This window comes from Ambystoma mexicanum, chromosome 9 (genome assembly GCF_040938575.1).
Source record: "Ambystoma mexicanum isolate Mex_15411 chromosome 9, UKY_AmexF1_1, whole genome shotgun sequence".
Classification (NCBI taxonomy): Eukaryota; Metazoa; Chordata; class Amphibia; order Caudata; family Ambystomatidae; genus Ambystoma; species Ambystoma mexicanum.
In genome coordinates, this window is record NC_090931.1 from 669,179,403 (window position 1) to 669,195,737 (window position 16,335).

At 48.7% G+C, this 16,335-nt stretch overlaps 2 protein-coding genes across 2 annotated transcripts in view; both read left to right on the forward strand.

The window, feature by feature from the left end:
* Positions 1–16,335, forward strand: part of KIAA2012 (KIAA2012 ortholog) — a 427,155-nt gene that overhangs the window by 9,295 nt on the left and 401,525 nt on the right. The gene's annotated exons all lie outside the window — the stretch shown is intronic.
* FZD7 (frizzled class receptor 7) lies at positions 4,226–8,138 on the forward strand. Its single transcript, XM_069615507.1, has one exon. The coding sequence runs from the start codon at positions 5,000–5,002 to the stop codon at positions 6,623–6,625; it is 1,626 nt and encodes a 541-aa protein (XP_069471608.1). The 5' UTR covers positions 4,226–4,999; the 3' UTR covers positions 6,626–8,138.

Here is a 16,335-nt window from a genome sequence, read left to right on the forward strand (position 1 = left end):
GACAGAGGATGGCCAGGTGCACAGTGCCAAGAGAGAACAGATCAGCAGGGGAGAGGGGGAACGAAGGCAGAAGAAAAGAGGAAGGTCTTGATTGTTAAACCATAACACTGTTTGTACTGGCTGTGCTTTCCAAACCACTGCTGGTCAATTGGGTTGCGTCATAATTATTAATGTTAATGTTGCAGAACTGTGCAAAGCCCTGACTATACTCCTCTTACTCCCAGCTAGGCACACGCAACATGTCCCTCAACCATTCTGCATTCCTCCACTCTCCCTTTTCTATCTGGTGGTATCTTCTTCACAATTTTAGAAAGAGAAGCCTGGACAAAGAGGGATAGGTTTAGCCTCTACCCGGGAGGAGTGCTTTTTTTTTACATCCTGAAATATTGTCTTTACATCTTCTCCAAAGTACACCTTAAAATAATCGTCCTAAGAAATGGAAGCTTCATCAGCATACTTTTACAGAAACTGTGTGCGCCACTACTAATCCCAGTAGGTTTTCTTGCCTTCCATAGATGCTTCTGCTGCCAGAGTTGTTGCCCGTATTCTACCTATCACTCCCCGATTTCCAGGAGAAGTGAACACTCATACGCTGCTTGAAACGAAATGGAGATCTTTATGAAAAAAAGGACACATGGCTGTTAGCTTATAGTTTTAGGTGTATTCTAACATAGAGCTTCTTTAAGACTAATTCAAACCCTTTGTTGAGCATAGCTTATGAAGCAGCATCTTCTCCTGTGAATAATGTATATTCTACTGTTCACAGAGAAAGAACTGGCTTCAAGAACATTGGTCTGTCCATTCCTTCATCTACATCCCAGATAGTAATATGGACACAGATAACCGGTAGCTTTTTCTACCCTGAATGATGGCCATCCTGCTCAGTTACAAAAGAGAGTTGACTTCAGAATGTTCAGCAACATTAGAGTCTGTCCTTGGAAGCACATACATCTGTAAAATTAATATTGGGATGGACAACCAGTCCCTGACACTACTTTCCCAAAATATGACATCTTTCACTAATGGAGAGGCAACTTTGAAAAGGGGAATTGTTGAAGTTTCTGGAAGAGGGACTATAACAGCAGATGGATCAACAGATGACCCAAAGCAGGTTTTCCTTTGACGTCCCTTGGATTTCCAACTGGTATGGGTTGAAAATAAGGCAAAGGGGGCTCCCTGCAGGAACAAACAAAATAAGAGGCTAGACTTAACAAAACAATTTGCAGGTCAAGGTTAACAGAACTCGTGATGGCTGGACCTCTAGAGAACACAAGCCTACGTTAGGGTGTGTTACCCTGTGTGAACCAGACAGTCAATGGGGCTCCAGTACGCTTCTTTCTTTGCTGATGGGGAAGTTCTTGGTTGACTATGTATGGCTCGTGAGGCTGCGTTGGTCCCACTGGATCTCTACCAGGCACCACCACATTGGTGCGCTTAGGAAGCCTGACGAGTGTCAAGTGTCAGATTCAATCAAATGGGTGGACGCCCATGGAACTAATACATTTCCCTGTGACAAGACCATCAATTCCCCTTTCAATTATTAGTGCTGGACAAAGAATTCTCCTTCTCAGCTCCTGGGACCGATTCTGTCCTGCCACCAAGACTGTAAACAACAGCCACAATCCTTAAATCAATCTTGGGAACCAAAGTTCTCTCTGGCACTTTTAGGGTATGGGTGTCACTTCCTTCTTGTTCCTTCCCACAAGTTGTCTTATGCATGATTGTGCCCTGGGCACACTTCTTCGGTTCCCTTCTCTTCTCCTTTCCCCTTCCTACCACCAAATTATCACTCTTTTCACCTTTTCTTCTTCCTCTTCCCTTCACCCACTTTTCTAGGGTATTTCTATGTAGCCACTCCATCCGTTCCCCCTCCTACCAACCTGCATCAGAATCTTTTCCTCTCCACTTCTTTATCTCTTATCTCCTCCATGCCTCTGCTCTCTCCTATCTCTGCCTCAATACTGCTCTCTCCCCATGTCTCATCCTTACCTTCCCTCTCTCTTCTCCTCCTCTCAGCACCCATTTCGAGTCATCCCCTAAATCCCATACAATGGCCAGGACAAGCACCTGATTATATTTAGACACTGTGTTCAATGGGCCAGTCATGTATTGCATTGGGAGCACCAGTGCCTGGTTAGTGCTTCACTGGGTCCTTCTGTCATCCAACTTTACCCTGGTCACCTTTTTCAAAGTGACATGTGTGTGCTTTTATCAGGCTGCTGTCCACGTAGGCTGCCATCTGGCTAGGAAGATAAATTTCCTATTTTACAACTAAGGCTAGGTGGGGGTTAGGTTGCCCATTTGCCACCTGCGGAGCCAGAATCGTTTAAGCAGTTACTGGTCGTCAGGGAACCTCTCCTCTGTGGCTCCATCACAGGACGTCAAAATTCTCAACAGATTGGCAACAATCACAGTAAGCATTTCTTTGAAGGTAGATTTACCCTGTGTTTTTGGTTCCCCGGCTTCAGAATTCCCTGTCTACAATGGAAAGGATTGGCTAGAAGACAAGGAAACCACATGGGTCACTGTGTAGGGATTGGACATAAACCTAGACTTCTTGCACACCAACACAGTTGCAGCTGGTACTTCTACCAAAGACTGGATCCGCTGCTGAGATAAGAGTGGATGGAGAGAAAAAAAAAAGCTTTTTGAGATTCTTGACGTCTGCAATTGTTACTTCTTAATCCAAGATGTACACCCTGTGGGAGCTAGAGTTAGAGAGAGGGGAGATGAGGTCCTTGGAGTGCCATCAGGATTGGGAGATCAAAAAAATGTTTTCATGGTGCCATTTCTTTGCTTTCTCCTGAACTTTAGAGCCACAGTGATCACCCCCAGGCACAATCTTACCCATGCAGAGACATGTCAACTCTTCTTATACCAACCCCTGCTGAGATCGCTTTTGCTGCATTCACACTGTGTCGTTTTAAATTTAGGCCCTTCTGCATGTCCCAAAGGACCCATTATGATGATGCTCTAGGAGAGATGTAGTTCTTCTCTTGGTGTGGGGTGGAGAGGATGGAGAGGCATCATTGATGAGGAAAGGAGCTGCGCACTAAATCCACCAAACACCTGTGAGAGAAATTGCTCACCTAAGGGATTTGACCAAGTGTTAAAGTGTAACCTGCGAGTCGCACTACTCAAAATGGTCAATTGAGTCTGTTCTTCCCTTGACCAATACATTGTTATTCTCTTAATAGCTCCAAAAGGGAACCCCCTTTAACAACAACTAATCTAATCTTGAATGCACGAATATTTATTATTATAATACGTACCTAACTACCACCACACGTCCAGTTTTTGTTTCATTCCAAAGCAATTCGGGTTGGGAGTTACAGATCGTTCTCCATTCAGGAGTCCCTCTGCTGGCCACAGTAAAATGTTGCATATTTTAACTGCCCGGGTTCAAAAGGTATCATGTGAATCGGTTCACACTCGCCAAGATTTAAGAAATGCAAGCTGCGAGCATCATCCAAAAAGTAAGAAAAACATTGTTCATTATAAGTACCAACAATTATAAGCTCAGGAAAAAAGTAATCACAAAAAGACAAGCTTTAACTTGGTTTTAAAAAAATCACGGTTTCTCGTGCATTTAAAACAGCCAACGTTTCCAAAGATGTGTTTCGTTGTAGATTTAGTACGCGTCATTGCTTTCGGAACGAACACTCCTTACAATTGATTTTTCAGATGCGGCCCATTAATCTGTGTGAAGCTGGGGACCCTCGACCCGCCGGTTTCACATAAACCCCAAACAGAATATCTGTCTTTATTTCGGGCTCTCGGACCCTGCACTTGATGTAGTGCTGCTTTGACTTTATTGTGAGGGCCAGTGGGGTTTTACAACGTTCACACAGTCGTAAATCTGTGGGAAAACAAACTCGTGGACTCCGCTGTGCACACGCCAGCCCGCCCGTGTCAGACCGGAGCACCTAGACACACTATAGTTGAGACTGGAGTTTGGTCCCACGTTTTGTTTCACTCCCGCTCCAAGGACAACAATCACTGCATGCGAAACCAGAGACCCCCAACCCTGCCGCAGACCGTCTCTGGCATCCAATTAGATGGTGGTATGAGAGACAACAAATAACGTGATTGGCCCAGCGTGCGGTCGCTCACGCACTCACCGGGCGCGCCCCCCCGCTTTAGTTTATTGAATGGGAATTGCGAGGGGGCGGGGCTTCCAGCTGACTTTATAATGGCGTTTGTTCAGCGTGCGCGCGGTACAATTCGAAGCTTCGGCAACTGACTGTTTCGCAAACCGTTAAGGAAACGCGACCAAGAGAAAACGCACCCCGCCGCTGCCAGTCAGGAGTGTCACGGCGCGGTCCTTTGGCTGGGTTCTGTTTATACTTTCGGACCAGAAAAAAAATGAAGTGAAGAAAAAGGTGAGGCGGGACCGTTACCAGCGACTTCACGAAAGGAAGTTCCTGACTGGAACGTAACCGCCAAAGGAACTTTTGGCACCGAAAACTGCAGCTACAAACACCGGAGGATTGTTTCTACTTTACGTCAGAATTCCTCGGCTGCGTTGTGAACTTTTCTCTCCCGAGTTGCAGTCCTCTCGACTGGCGACCGTTATACGCTCTACTTCACGCGACAGAAACTGACGTTTTGCGTTTGAGTTGTCGGGATTTTAACAAGACCTGGACATTGGAGAAAGCTGCGCGTACGGCCTCTGGTGCGCCGACTTTTTTGTTGTTGACATTTTCTCAAAACGTCTTCGAGGCGTCGTCTTGGATGCTTGCAAACTAGGCAAAACGGCGGACAAGTCACATTTTACAGAGGACGCGTCCTTGCAGCGAACAATGAAACAATAACAAAAGTGTCAACACTGAAGGCGTGAACATATCTACATTTTTCTTCAAATGTCTGTGGACTAGCGAAAGGAACAGTCGCACGTGAAAGACTTTTCCCAAATACATCTCGAGGGGCGGCGAGTGACTGAAAAGGAGCGGACTTCGATCTCCTGGAAGCTCCCCTCTTGGCACCTTCACACCCGGGGATGGCGACCCTCCCGGCCCTGCTGCTGTTTCTTCTCTTGGGGCTCCCCGCCCGGGCCGCCCACCAGTACCACGGAGAGAAAGGCCTCTCGATCCCGGACCACGGCTTCTGCCAGCCCATCTCGATCCCGCTGTGTGCCGACATCGCCTACAACCAGACCATCCTGCCCAACCTGCTGGGCCACGTGAGCCAGGAGGACGCCGGCCTGGAAGTGCACCAGTTCTATCCGCTCGTCAAGGTGCAGTGCTCGCCGGACCTGCGCTTCTTCCTGTGCTCCATGTACGCGCCCGTCTGCACCGTGCTGGAGCAGGCCATCCCGCCGTGCCGCTCCCTCTGCGAGCGGGCCCGCCAGGGCTGCGAAGCCCTCATGAACAAGTTCGGCTTCCAGTGGCCCGAGCGGCTGCGCTGCGAGCGCTTCCCGGTGCACGGCGCCGGCGAGATCTGCGTGGGCCAGAACAGCTCGGAAGCGACCACCGGCCTGCCGCCCAGCCCCTCGCCCTCCGCCTCGGACCCCGCGCCTTCCGGCTGCCCGCTCCACCTGCGCGTGCCCCCCTACCTCGGCTACCGCTTCCTGGGAGAGCGCGACTGCGGGGCGCCCTGCGAGCCCAGGCGGCCCAACGGCCTCATGTACTTCTCGGAGGCAGAGGCGCACTTCGCCCGGGCATGGGTAGGCGGCTGGGCGCTGGTCTGCGGCCTCTCCACGGTCTTCACGGTGCTCACTTACCTGGTGGACACGCGGCGCTTCCGCTACCCCGAACGGCCCATCATCTTCCTGTCGGGCTGCTACCTGATGGTGGCCGTAGCCTACGGCGCGGGCTGGGCCCTGGGGGAGCGCGCCGCCTGCCTCGAGCCTGCGGCCCCGGGGGGCTGGCGCACCGTTGTACAAGGCACCAAGCGGGAAGGCTGCACTGCCCTCTTCATGATGCTCTACTTCTTCGGCATGGCCTCCTCCGCCTGGTGGGTTGTACTCTCGTTGGCCTGGTTTCTCTCGGCCGGCCTCAAGTGGGGTCGAGAGGCCATCGAGGCCCAGGCACAGTGGTTCCACCTGGGGGCCTGGGCCCTCCCTGCCGCGCAGACCATCGTAGTTCTGGCCCTGGGCAAGGTGGACGGGGACCCGCTCAGCGGGGTCTGCTATGTGGGTCTGAGCAGCGCGCCAGCCATGCGGGCACTGGTCCTGGGGCCGCTCGCCGCTTACCTGGCCGCGGGGACGGCCTTCCTGCTAGCCGGCTTCGTGTCCCTCTTCCGCATCCGTACCGTCATGAAGAGCGGGGGCTCGCAGACGGACAAGCTGGAGCGGCTGATGGTGCGCATCGGGGTATTCAGCGTACTTCACACAGTGCCCGCAGCCCTGCTGCTGGCATGCCTTTTCTACGAGCAGGCCTCCCGGGCGGCATGGGAGCGGGGCTGGAGACTGCAGACCTGCAAGAGTCTGGCCGTGCCCTGTCCCCCACCGGGACCTGCCCCGCCAGCAGGGCCAGACTTCATCGTCTTCATGATAAAGTACCTCATGACCATGATCGTGGGCATCACCTCCGGCGTCTGGGTCTGGTCCAGCAAGACATTGCAGTCCTGGCAGAACTTTTATGACCGAGTGAGGGGGGGAGGTAAGGGAGAGACCACCGTATGAGACCCAGGGCCCGAGGTCTGCTGAACACTGCAAGAGGAAGGATCATGGGACTTGGACCTTTTAATCTACTCCCTGATAATGGCAATAAGGAGAATACGGACCTGAGCCTGACCGGGCACTCCCATAAATTGTGGACAGTCTAATGGTAATGCACATTTGAGGACAGTGGTTGACATCAACTCGGAGAACCAATCCTCTTCAGTCACTTCCATAGCCCACCCTACGCATGTGTGCATCATCCAGCTGTGTGAAGCCTTGCCAGACATGTTCTAGACCTCTCATCTAGGGCCCTTCCATTTTTTTCCATCAGAAGGGGGGCTGGGCAGAAATCCAATAACTTGATTTCCATGTGTTCTACACACACATCCAACTGATTGTGCACCATTTAAATGCCTTAATGTTTGGTCCGGGTGTGTGTGTTTTTGCAATGATTGGCGAGTGGACCCAACTGTCTGTCCCAAACACCTGAAAGAACATACTCAAATGTCTTTTTCTAACTTGGAAACGATACACCATCTGTATCTAGAAAATGGAAGTGCATTTCGTAATATTTCGGGGGTGGGAGGGTAGTTTACTCACCCCCCTCCAAACCCCCCTAAATATCTATTCTTCAAAATGTTTCTTTGTGGGTGTGTTTTTAATACGTGATCTTTGCAAGCGCTGTGACGCAATTGTCCTGGGGCCTGGATTTACCAAGATGGGTTTACGTAAATTACGCTCACATGGCACGCAAGGTTAGGCCATTTTACAGGCCCCCCCATATCCACATTGGGAAATGTATAGACCTAACTACAAATGGAACTGGTCAATTAAGTTGGGATGTATTTTGATGGGTCCTTGAAAGTCTGCGAGGTCGTTGTTCACATTTGTAAGTGAGTGCTGACTATGCAACACAGCCATGGGTAGGGTGCGACCTTTTTATACTGCCGATTTGCATTATAAAACTGATTTGGGAAGGCCCACGAATAACTGGGACTGGGGAGCCAACAGGCCATTGCTTGCATTTGTTTTCCGCTACATGTGGGATATAAAGAAGTTTTTTTTGTTGGAAACTTAATTGGTCTCAACTGCTAATTCTGTGTTCACACGACTGCTGTCTGGCACCGAATTGTCCCAAGTTTTAATTGAATGCTCACGATCTTATTGGAACCTGTTCCACAAGTATGGTTTCATACTGACATACACGACCAATCCTGGTTCACGTGAGAACATATGGGCCTTACCAGTATTGCGCTATTTGCACACCGCAATTGCTTCACATATATGCCACGTTTTGTGTCTACCCAAATGTTCCAAGTAGAAAACCGGTTTCTAAAAATATGAATGTCCGAAGTTAACAAAATGCAGTACCTGTGTATATGTACTTATATTGTAAATAAGTTTTGTATGAAGATATGAAGATATATATGTATTTATGATGTTTTTACCTGTATTCTGCCTTGCAGAATACGCAGGCAGATTCACTTTCACATTTAACAGATCGCAAAATAAAATCTTTTTTATAGAAAAAAAAGTTTTATCTGATTACCATATTTTGTTTTGTTAACCAATTCCACCTCATGCTTCGACAAAAGACGTGGCAGGGATGCTGCTCCTGTATCCTCAGTAGTGTGGAGCTACCCTGTGGTGAAAGAATAATGGTGTTGCCCATTTCCACAAACTATAACTTTTTGAACATGCGATGCATTCATTTGGCCAATGTATTCTAATGTGTCCTATTACTCATTTTTATTCACGCACCGTGTAATATCATCGGTAAGTGTTGTGAGTGAAATGCAGTTCCTTGTACCTGCTATTCACGTTCTAGGCTACGGGCAGGGGTAAGCATTTGAAGTTGCAAGCTACTAGCCAGCAGTCACTCGCTGCCTTAGTTCTACACATACGCATTATTTCGTCCTGCTTCACAACCAGCAACAACTGCACGAAAGCTCCTTCTGGTGAGATTACTGATCTGAAGTAATCCTTGTGGCCGTGGGCGGGAGCAAGCTCCTGTGCGTGCGAGTCTCAGTATTTGTTTTTTCTTCAAGGATTGTTGAGGCGGGGGTGGGGGGTTTTCAGTTTAACTGTAGGTCCGCCTACATGTTCAATGCATGCCGATGAGCACCCTATATCCTTTTCTCCCGTCATCACCGACCCACGGCCTGCACCAAGGGGCAATTTAAGTCTGGCATGTACTTGAAAACAATTCTCCAAACTACCTACAACCTCCTAAATTGATCAGCATACCACTGGTTCCAAAAGGCATTGTTCGCTTGCTGCACTAGAAACAAATGTGGTTTACCAGACTGAGGCAGTGGATTTTAGTCAGCAAAAATCAGCTAAATTCCTGAACCATGATCACCCAAACCAACACGGAGCAGGCAAAACCAGTTGCTGGAAATTGCATTTCCCCCACAGGGAGGAAGTCTCCTTTCCCATCCCAACTAATATCAGTGTCTCGTTAGCTTTTGCAGGCTGATTGTTCTGATGGGGATCTTTGTTTTTGGTGGTTGGGTACGACTAGGGATTTCTTGGAGGGGGGGTTGCAGGGGAAGCAAAGTACTGCAAGCTAGTGAGATTATAAGTCTTAATGGAAGAGTAGTGGTTCAAGTGAGCTTTTTAGCTGTAAATTACAATTACTTAAAGTCCTGTCTTTCTCCATGACTACGTAGTTTCGATGGTTGCTGCATCTGATTGTGTCTTGTCGTGATGCGCTTTTGCATCTGGATCACACGTAGATAACCGGAATGAGGGCATATTACAGCTTTTGTCAAATCATTTAAGTTTAAGGCACAATTTGGCTTCTTTTTTCTTTGTCACTCCGTGGAGTACTTTTCGAAGCAGACTTCTGTATATATTTTAGCCAGGATGTCTCGTGAATAGAGAAGTGGTTAATTGAACCCGACCACTGCAGAAGTGAGGCATTACAATGATGGACCTTTGGGAGTGCCGACAAATGAACCCTCTAAGTCATTCTTTATTTTTACCTTGCAATTGCCCTTCAGCACCAATATGGCTGACTTAGCACCTGTATTTCTACCATTCTAGAAGGCAGGCATTGGATTCTTCGCTTTTTGCAAGTTTTGTGTCTTGCCAAGGAGCTTTTTGGGAGGACATGGGCTAAGAAACATTGTTGAGTAGAATGGGTAGCCTTGATGCAGAGTGCACGTCAATTCGTGTGCTGTTTTATGGCAGTAGTTGAATGAGGTGCGGGCTGCTGACCAAAGCCTAACTTCAAAGGTTTGAGATGTACTGCAGCACATGTTTGCTGGCAGTGTGGCGATGTTTCCAAGAACACGCTGGTACTGTGCCCAGCACATCCAGTCTCTTGTAGAACGCATACTACAATGCTGCACCACATGTTTTTAAGCTGCGAGGGCTCTCAAAGAAGCCACATAACAAAGTGATCTTTGGACATATTGAGACTGTTTAATCATCAGAAAATGTACTGAGTAGAATAACACTTGAGCGTTGACCATCAGCATGAAGAACAATGCAAATCTCCCCCCACACCATTGGGAGTGATACCAGGTGGCCGAAGACCTTGTACCTCAAGGGACTGCTTCCTGATCCTGCTCCCTGAACAGCCCAGAATGGGCCGCTGAGTACCACTTTCGCAGCTAAACCCAGGCACTGTACCTAACATTTTGCCTGTGCCATAACAAACGAGGGTGGTAGGAGAAACCCATTCTTGGTGCTGAGACCTTCAGCAGGGGGCTGGGCAGCAATGTAAGCATTATCATCCTCTCACGGGTGGCTTTTTATGTTGCCTCTTCCTGCTGCCATTCCCAACCTGAAGCCTGCCAAACCATCCCCCGCCTGGCACCTTTGCATTGACCAGGCGACCATGTCACCCTGTAGTTCTGCCAGGCTGGTCCCACTTTCGAAGTCTGGCTACCCTGGCAAGGTGCCAGGGCTTGCTGCTATGATCTGCAAGATGTCACAAACATGGATCTGTGGACATGCTTGGGCCGCATTTAATAATAATAAAATGCAACACTAGCAGAACGTTAACACTTGAGCGTTGGCTATCTTTGTGAAGAACGCAAATCTCCTTTTTGAATGTGTGGCAGGGGTGCATTTTTAAATGAACTCTGGCGAATGTGGATGACTGCCTGGCCTTCTATGTGCAATGGAAACGCAAAGTAGGATACTGCTACCACTCCTACACAACTAGAAGAACCAGCAATTCGAATTACTCGCATATACATGCACATTGTCTGCCTCGGGCTGCATGATTAGAGCCCCGGTGCAACATTCGTCAACGGCCCACTTGTGCACCCAGCTTCCCTCCAACCAACCGCAATGTTTGCTCAGACTGTCTGGGACCGCCCCCCCCCCCCTTCTCCTTGGGTGTGTGACAGAAGCAAAGGGGCGGGGCGCATGACTTTTGTCCCTTCTTATCCCAAGACCATTGCACCCATGAATGTGGGGGGCAACATGCTTGTCTTGGAAGCAAGATGCAGAGCAGTTCATGTTTGAATCCCGTGTTTCGCTTAGAAACTTCTTTGGTATTCAGTGTGTTAAACAACCAGATGGCAGGGATGTGCACCCTAGCAAATTGACTAACCCTGTGATTCAAGATCCACCAAGTTTTTCGGCCATTGGTTGTACTTTGAAAAAAAGGGGCAATGAAACCCCTCATGCCACCAAGAGGTCGAGCATAGCACTCTCGAAAATAAGTTGTCTTTGGTGCTAATGGATATTAAGTCTGGGCGGAATGAGCATAACGCCTTGGCAGTCCCACTGGAAAGAGTGTCTCCTTTTTGTCTGGTGCTGAAGATGGAGCCAGGAATATGTGCAATGAGACCAAGCGTAGGTAGCATTATTCTTGACACTAGGTATGGCATGCAGCATGAACGTGGCGATATTCTTCAGCAATATCAACACCAACCTTTTTAACACGTTCAATACTGCAGTTCACACTCAATTTTTTTAAACCGGATCTACCAGACTCCTGTACTTAGGCCAAAACATGGCTTTTCTTTCATTTAATGCCATTCCTCAAATTTGCATTGGTCCCATTTTGGGGCATAGTCCCAACACATGATTGGAGGCTGCAATAGTGACAGATTATGGATCATGTCTCCATTCACTCCCAAACCCTGCCCCAAGTCTAATGTTGCCGGCTGTTTCCCCGAACAAGCCCAAATCTGCTGTTAGCTTGGTGCTCTGTTGAAACCATGGCTCCATTGACTTGACCATGCATAAACCCTCACTACCCCTTCAAGTAAACAGCGGAAACTCTCGAAATATATGCATGATACCCTACGTCTCATTGGCATACATGCACTTTTAAAAAAATATATATGGTCCATGGAAGTTAAAACTTAATAGGCTGCTGTCTGGATGTACTGGGAATATCTAAATACAGATCCAATGTCCGAGTTGGCAAACAAATGCCAATTTATGGACGGGTTTAATTTTTCACCGTCCTGACCAAAGCAAGCATATGTCACAGACCATAAATTCAGAACAATGGCCTCTTGATTCGTGTGGATTAGGTGAATTGTCACACCTCTCTTATTTACGAACTAGGGCGGTCCGGAGTGTGGGCATGGGCATCCATGTGCCTGACCTGTTGTAATGAGCTAAGTGTGATGTAGATCTGATGGTGCCAGAACTTTCTTTTGTCTGGAGGATGGGGCCGCCCCCGTGACCAGGCCTTTTTTGGTGATTTTGGTATTTCGCCATTCAATGCCTTCTAATGTTTTCTCCTTCATTAAGACTCTGAACCTTATGCAGTGTTTGGTACTGCAGTAAAATGTTGTGGTAATTGAATAATTAGTGCCACCTTTACTACACTGCCAAATTCCCAGCTTCAAAATTGAAACTTGTGGTTACTGCAGCGTCTGCACAGGCAGCACGCGCTGCAGCGAGGATGCAGCTTGGGCTCCCGCACTCCTGACAGCCATGAGTGCATTGTTTCAATTGGCAACCGTGGTTGGCATGCCGGTAGCTGAGGCAAACCTTGCGAGCGGTTGCTCCTCGGGAGCGGCGCTTTCAGTGTATGCTTGCCAATAATAAAGACACGTCCTTAAGAATTTCGGATCTCCGCCTGAATTATTTCCGCGCCTGTATCAAAAACAGTTTGGCGACCAGCAGACTTTCTTTACTCGGAAGCAGGACATCTCGACACAACTGGCTCGGTGCAGGACGTTATGACGCCGCCGTTTGGCCGCAGATCCCGTTTCGGCGCGACCTTTTCGACGCAGCCTTTAGGGCACAGGGACCGCTTGGGGATGTTTTGGTGCGACCTCATGAACCTGCACCTGTAACATGAATGACTTGGAGATGCAGGTTCATGCTCTTTTATTCGGAGAGGATAATTAATTAGCAGCAGCTGTCGGCCAGATCACAAGGTATAAAAGGTGCGCTGCCCAAAAACAGGCAGAAATGGGTGCTGTTGGGTTGTTCTCCTGGGCTCTGCGATGCTGGACAAGGATCAGACTTGACCCCTTGGAGGGTGCTCTCATGCCTTGCCATTAGCTGCATACCTTCATAAATACTATGCCATGTCCTATCCAGAGGCACTGACCCAGCCTTCACTGCAGTCGATGGGTGATGCTGACAGCACTCCATGCTGCACACATTATGTGACACAGAGACGCATACCTACACACAGCGCACCCTATCCTCCACAGACTGTGCTACGTCAAGCACTCCATCGGCGCAGCTTGTGAGACAGCACCCCAATTATCAGTCTGTCCCCACTTAAGTACGTCCTCCATAATTTGTGCGACTGCATCCTACCGACATCGCAAAATCTGTGCTCGTAAACCTGATGTACAATGTTTTCACAGTAAAGAACCCTGTGTTCGCTTTCACTTGTGACAGAGACATGTGCTAACCACAGTCTATGAACCAGCAATCGGTAGGTCGTGGGACACACACAGCACCACGCAATGTGTGGGACAATAGGACAGTACAATGACAGCATTTCACGTCCCCAAAAGTAAAGGCAGCCAGGCCTCAAGATGCATACCCCCTAGCCCATCCAGGTACCGGACTGTGCACAGCAGTGCATTTCAAAGTTGGGCAGAGTGAAGCAAGGGTGCTGCCCACCCCACCACCAAGCGGTGCACAGCTCTGCAGCTGGCAGTGTCTCAAGGGACACACGCACTACTCGCACCCCCTCTGTCTCACCACACACAAGGGGTCCGGCGCGCTGGCTGCCCGTCAGTAATTTAAGTATGTTTTAGATGGTGTGTGTGCCCATTTGGCACAAGGACTGTTTGCACATAGGCTACAATGTCAGCCGCGTCCAAAAGACTTGCGCCAATTTAGCTTTGTGCCGAACTGGCAAAGCCAAAAGGGTCTCTGTGGCCAAGTGTCGCACCAAAACGGCTGCACACCATTGTTTTCTAATAAGCTCTCGATAGCCCGGTGGTTAGCTCTTCGGTCTCGCATCCCTGCAGGCCAGGAGTTGAGATAGCATCATTGGTGCAGCTGCGTCGAAACATGCTGGTGCCAAAAGATCCCAGCGCCGGACGTGACGCACCTAACTGGCAGCGCCGAAATGGGGTGTACTGTTCTTTTCTTGCATGGATTTCCATATTTGGTGTCACGTTGCCCTCCTGTGGCTGCTACTGGAACTGCTGAAAGATCTTGTTCATGTGGAACTGATTATATTGTCAATGGATGCTGGATTGATGTGAGTAGGTCTTGCAGAGCGCTTGCATGGCTGTTGATTGTTTTGAGTGCATAAGTATACATGGTAGAGCTGGAGTGAGCCACGCCACCCCAAGCAGCTGGAATGTATTTCAAGTGCAGAGCCTACAGGCCACCATTCAAGCACCCACACACCAAAAGAACCCTGAATTGTGTCGGAACAGTGGACACACACATTTGGTACTTATTTTATCGCAATAAAGGGCCAGGCATTTGATCCTGAAGGAAAACGGGTGATCTCATTAAACAGTCTTGGCGTGGAAGGGATACGGATTTTTGAGACCCTTCCCTCAGTTCCTGTAGGAGATGTCTATCAGGGGACAGAACATGCCCTATTGGAACATTGTGGCCCTGTGTTAATTTACTCCTGGAACGCCATCTGTTTTTTTTCTAGTCAGCAAGAAGCCAATGATAAAGTGAGTACATATGTTGCTGCCTTAAGAGCATTTGGCAACCTTGCCGACAGTCTCATTAAAGATCAGATTGTGCGTTGTACGACAGAAAAGAGGTTGCAAGAAATACTCGAGGATCGGAGAACTGAGCCTAAGCAAGCATAAGCTTGGCGAGCTTGCTGAGCAGTCTGTAGCCTACTCTGCAACCCTGTCTGGCACACCAATGACCGAGGTCCATGCTGTGGATGTGAAGAACGCAAAGTGTAGCAGAGAGGAGTGGTGGACAGTGGAAAGCGGAGACTAGCACTTCCGAGCAAAGCAAAAGCGAACACAATTGTCTGTTTTGAATGTGGTGATCATGGTCACGTTTCCACAAGTAGTTGCCTTCAGAAATATCACATGTAGTAAATGCAAGAGACTATGTCGTGTATCAAAAATGTGCAGGCAGGATGTGGTGTGGGCTCCCGTGCCTGTGACAGCTGCGAGTACATTGTTTGAACTGGCCTGGAGGCGGTGGCAGGGTCGTTGGGGCAAGCCATGGGAGCGGGTGCTCAGGCGCGCCTCTCTTGGTGTATACTTGCCCGTAAAAAAGGCATGTCCTTCGACCACCATCGGGTCTCCGGTTGTGTTCTTTCTGCGCCAACACCAAACACAACAAAACTCCCTCGTTTTGTGTGGAGGAAACTTACTCTACACAAAATAATGACCACGTGACATGTTACGACAGGTGGTCATATGAAAATCCCATTGAGTGCAAACGAACTGAAATTGCCTTTTTTTCATGTTTTATTTAGCATTATGCATCCGTGAAACTTGGCTGGCTGATACCTCTTAGATACCTACTGGGCTGGGTGCAAATCGGTTACCCCTCAGCCATGAGAGGCGATTGCTCTGTACCCATCGCTACAGTAGCATCAGTCTTTCAGAAGCCCTGACCTATTGGGGGGCACAGACTGTCTGCTAAAGCATACATGTATTATAGTTTATATTATGGTGCCTATTTGGGTCCACATTGGGTGCTCAGATGTACATGCGTATGCAGGGGGAAGACCCGGGATGGCGCATGGGGCAGCCTTTTACCCCTAGTGATGAGGCCAGCTCTACTGAATGTTGCAAGAAATTGGTTCCTCCGAATAGGATACACTGGAAGCTCTTGAACCTTTGCATCAGACCAGCGTCGTTTACGCCTTACTAGCTGTGTGTTCTGGAAAGTCTAGAGATTGACGGGCACAGGAAATATAGTTAATTCTATTTCTGCGACCTCAGGTCTTGATCATGTAAGCGCTGACGTGTGTTTGTAAGCGGGTATGGCTCTTGTAAATAAAAAACATCTATCAGCGTTTGAGATGCAGGAGTGCCAGTCCATGTTTATCTATAGGAGCTGCACTATCTATAGAGTTGTTTACATAAATAACTTGGATTCAGTTTTGCTGTTTGGTCCTTACCTTACTACAGTGGTCTTCAAACTTGTTTGGACTGGGCCCCACTGAGCAAAATGTGCCCCCACAAAAATGCCAAATGGCCAGTAAGTCCAAATGGCTATGAACTATTGTATGCTGTCGCTGCACCCGGCTCCCAGTTTAGTCCCTGAGCTCCCCCACCTGCTCCCATTACAGTCTCTGAGCTCCCTCATTTCACTCCTAGCCCAGTCCCTGGGCTTTCCCCACC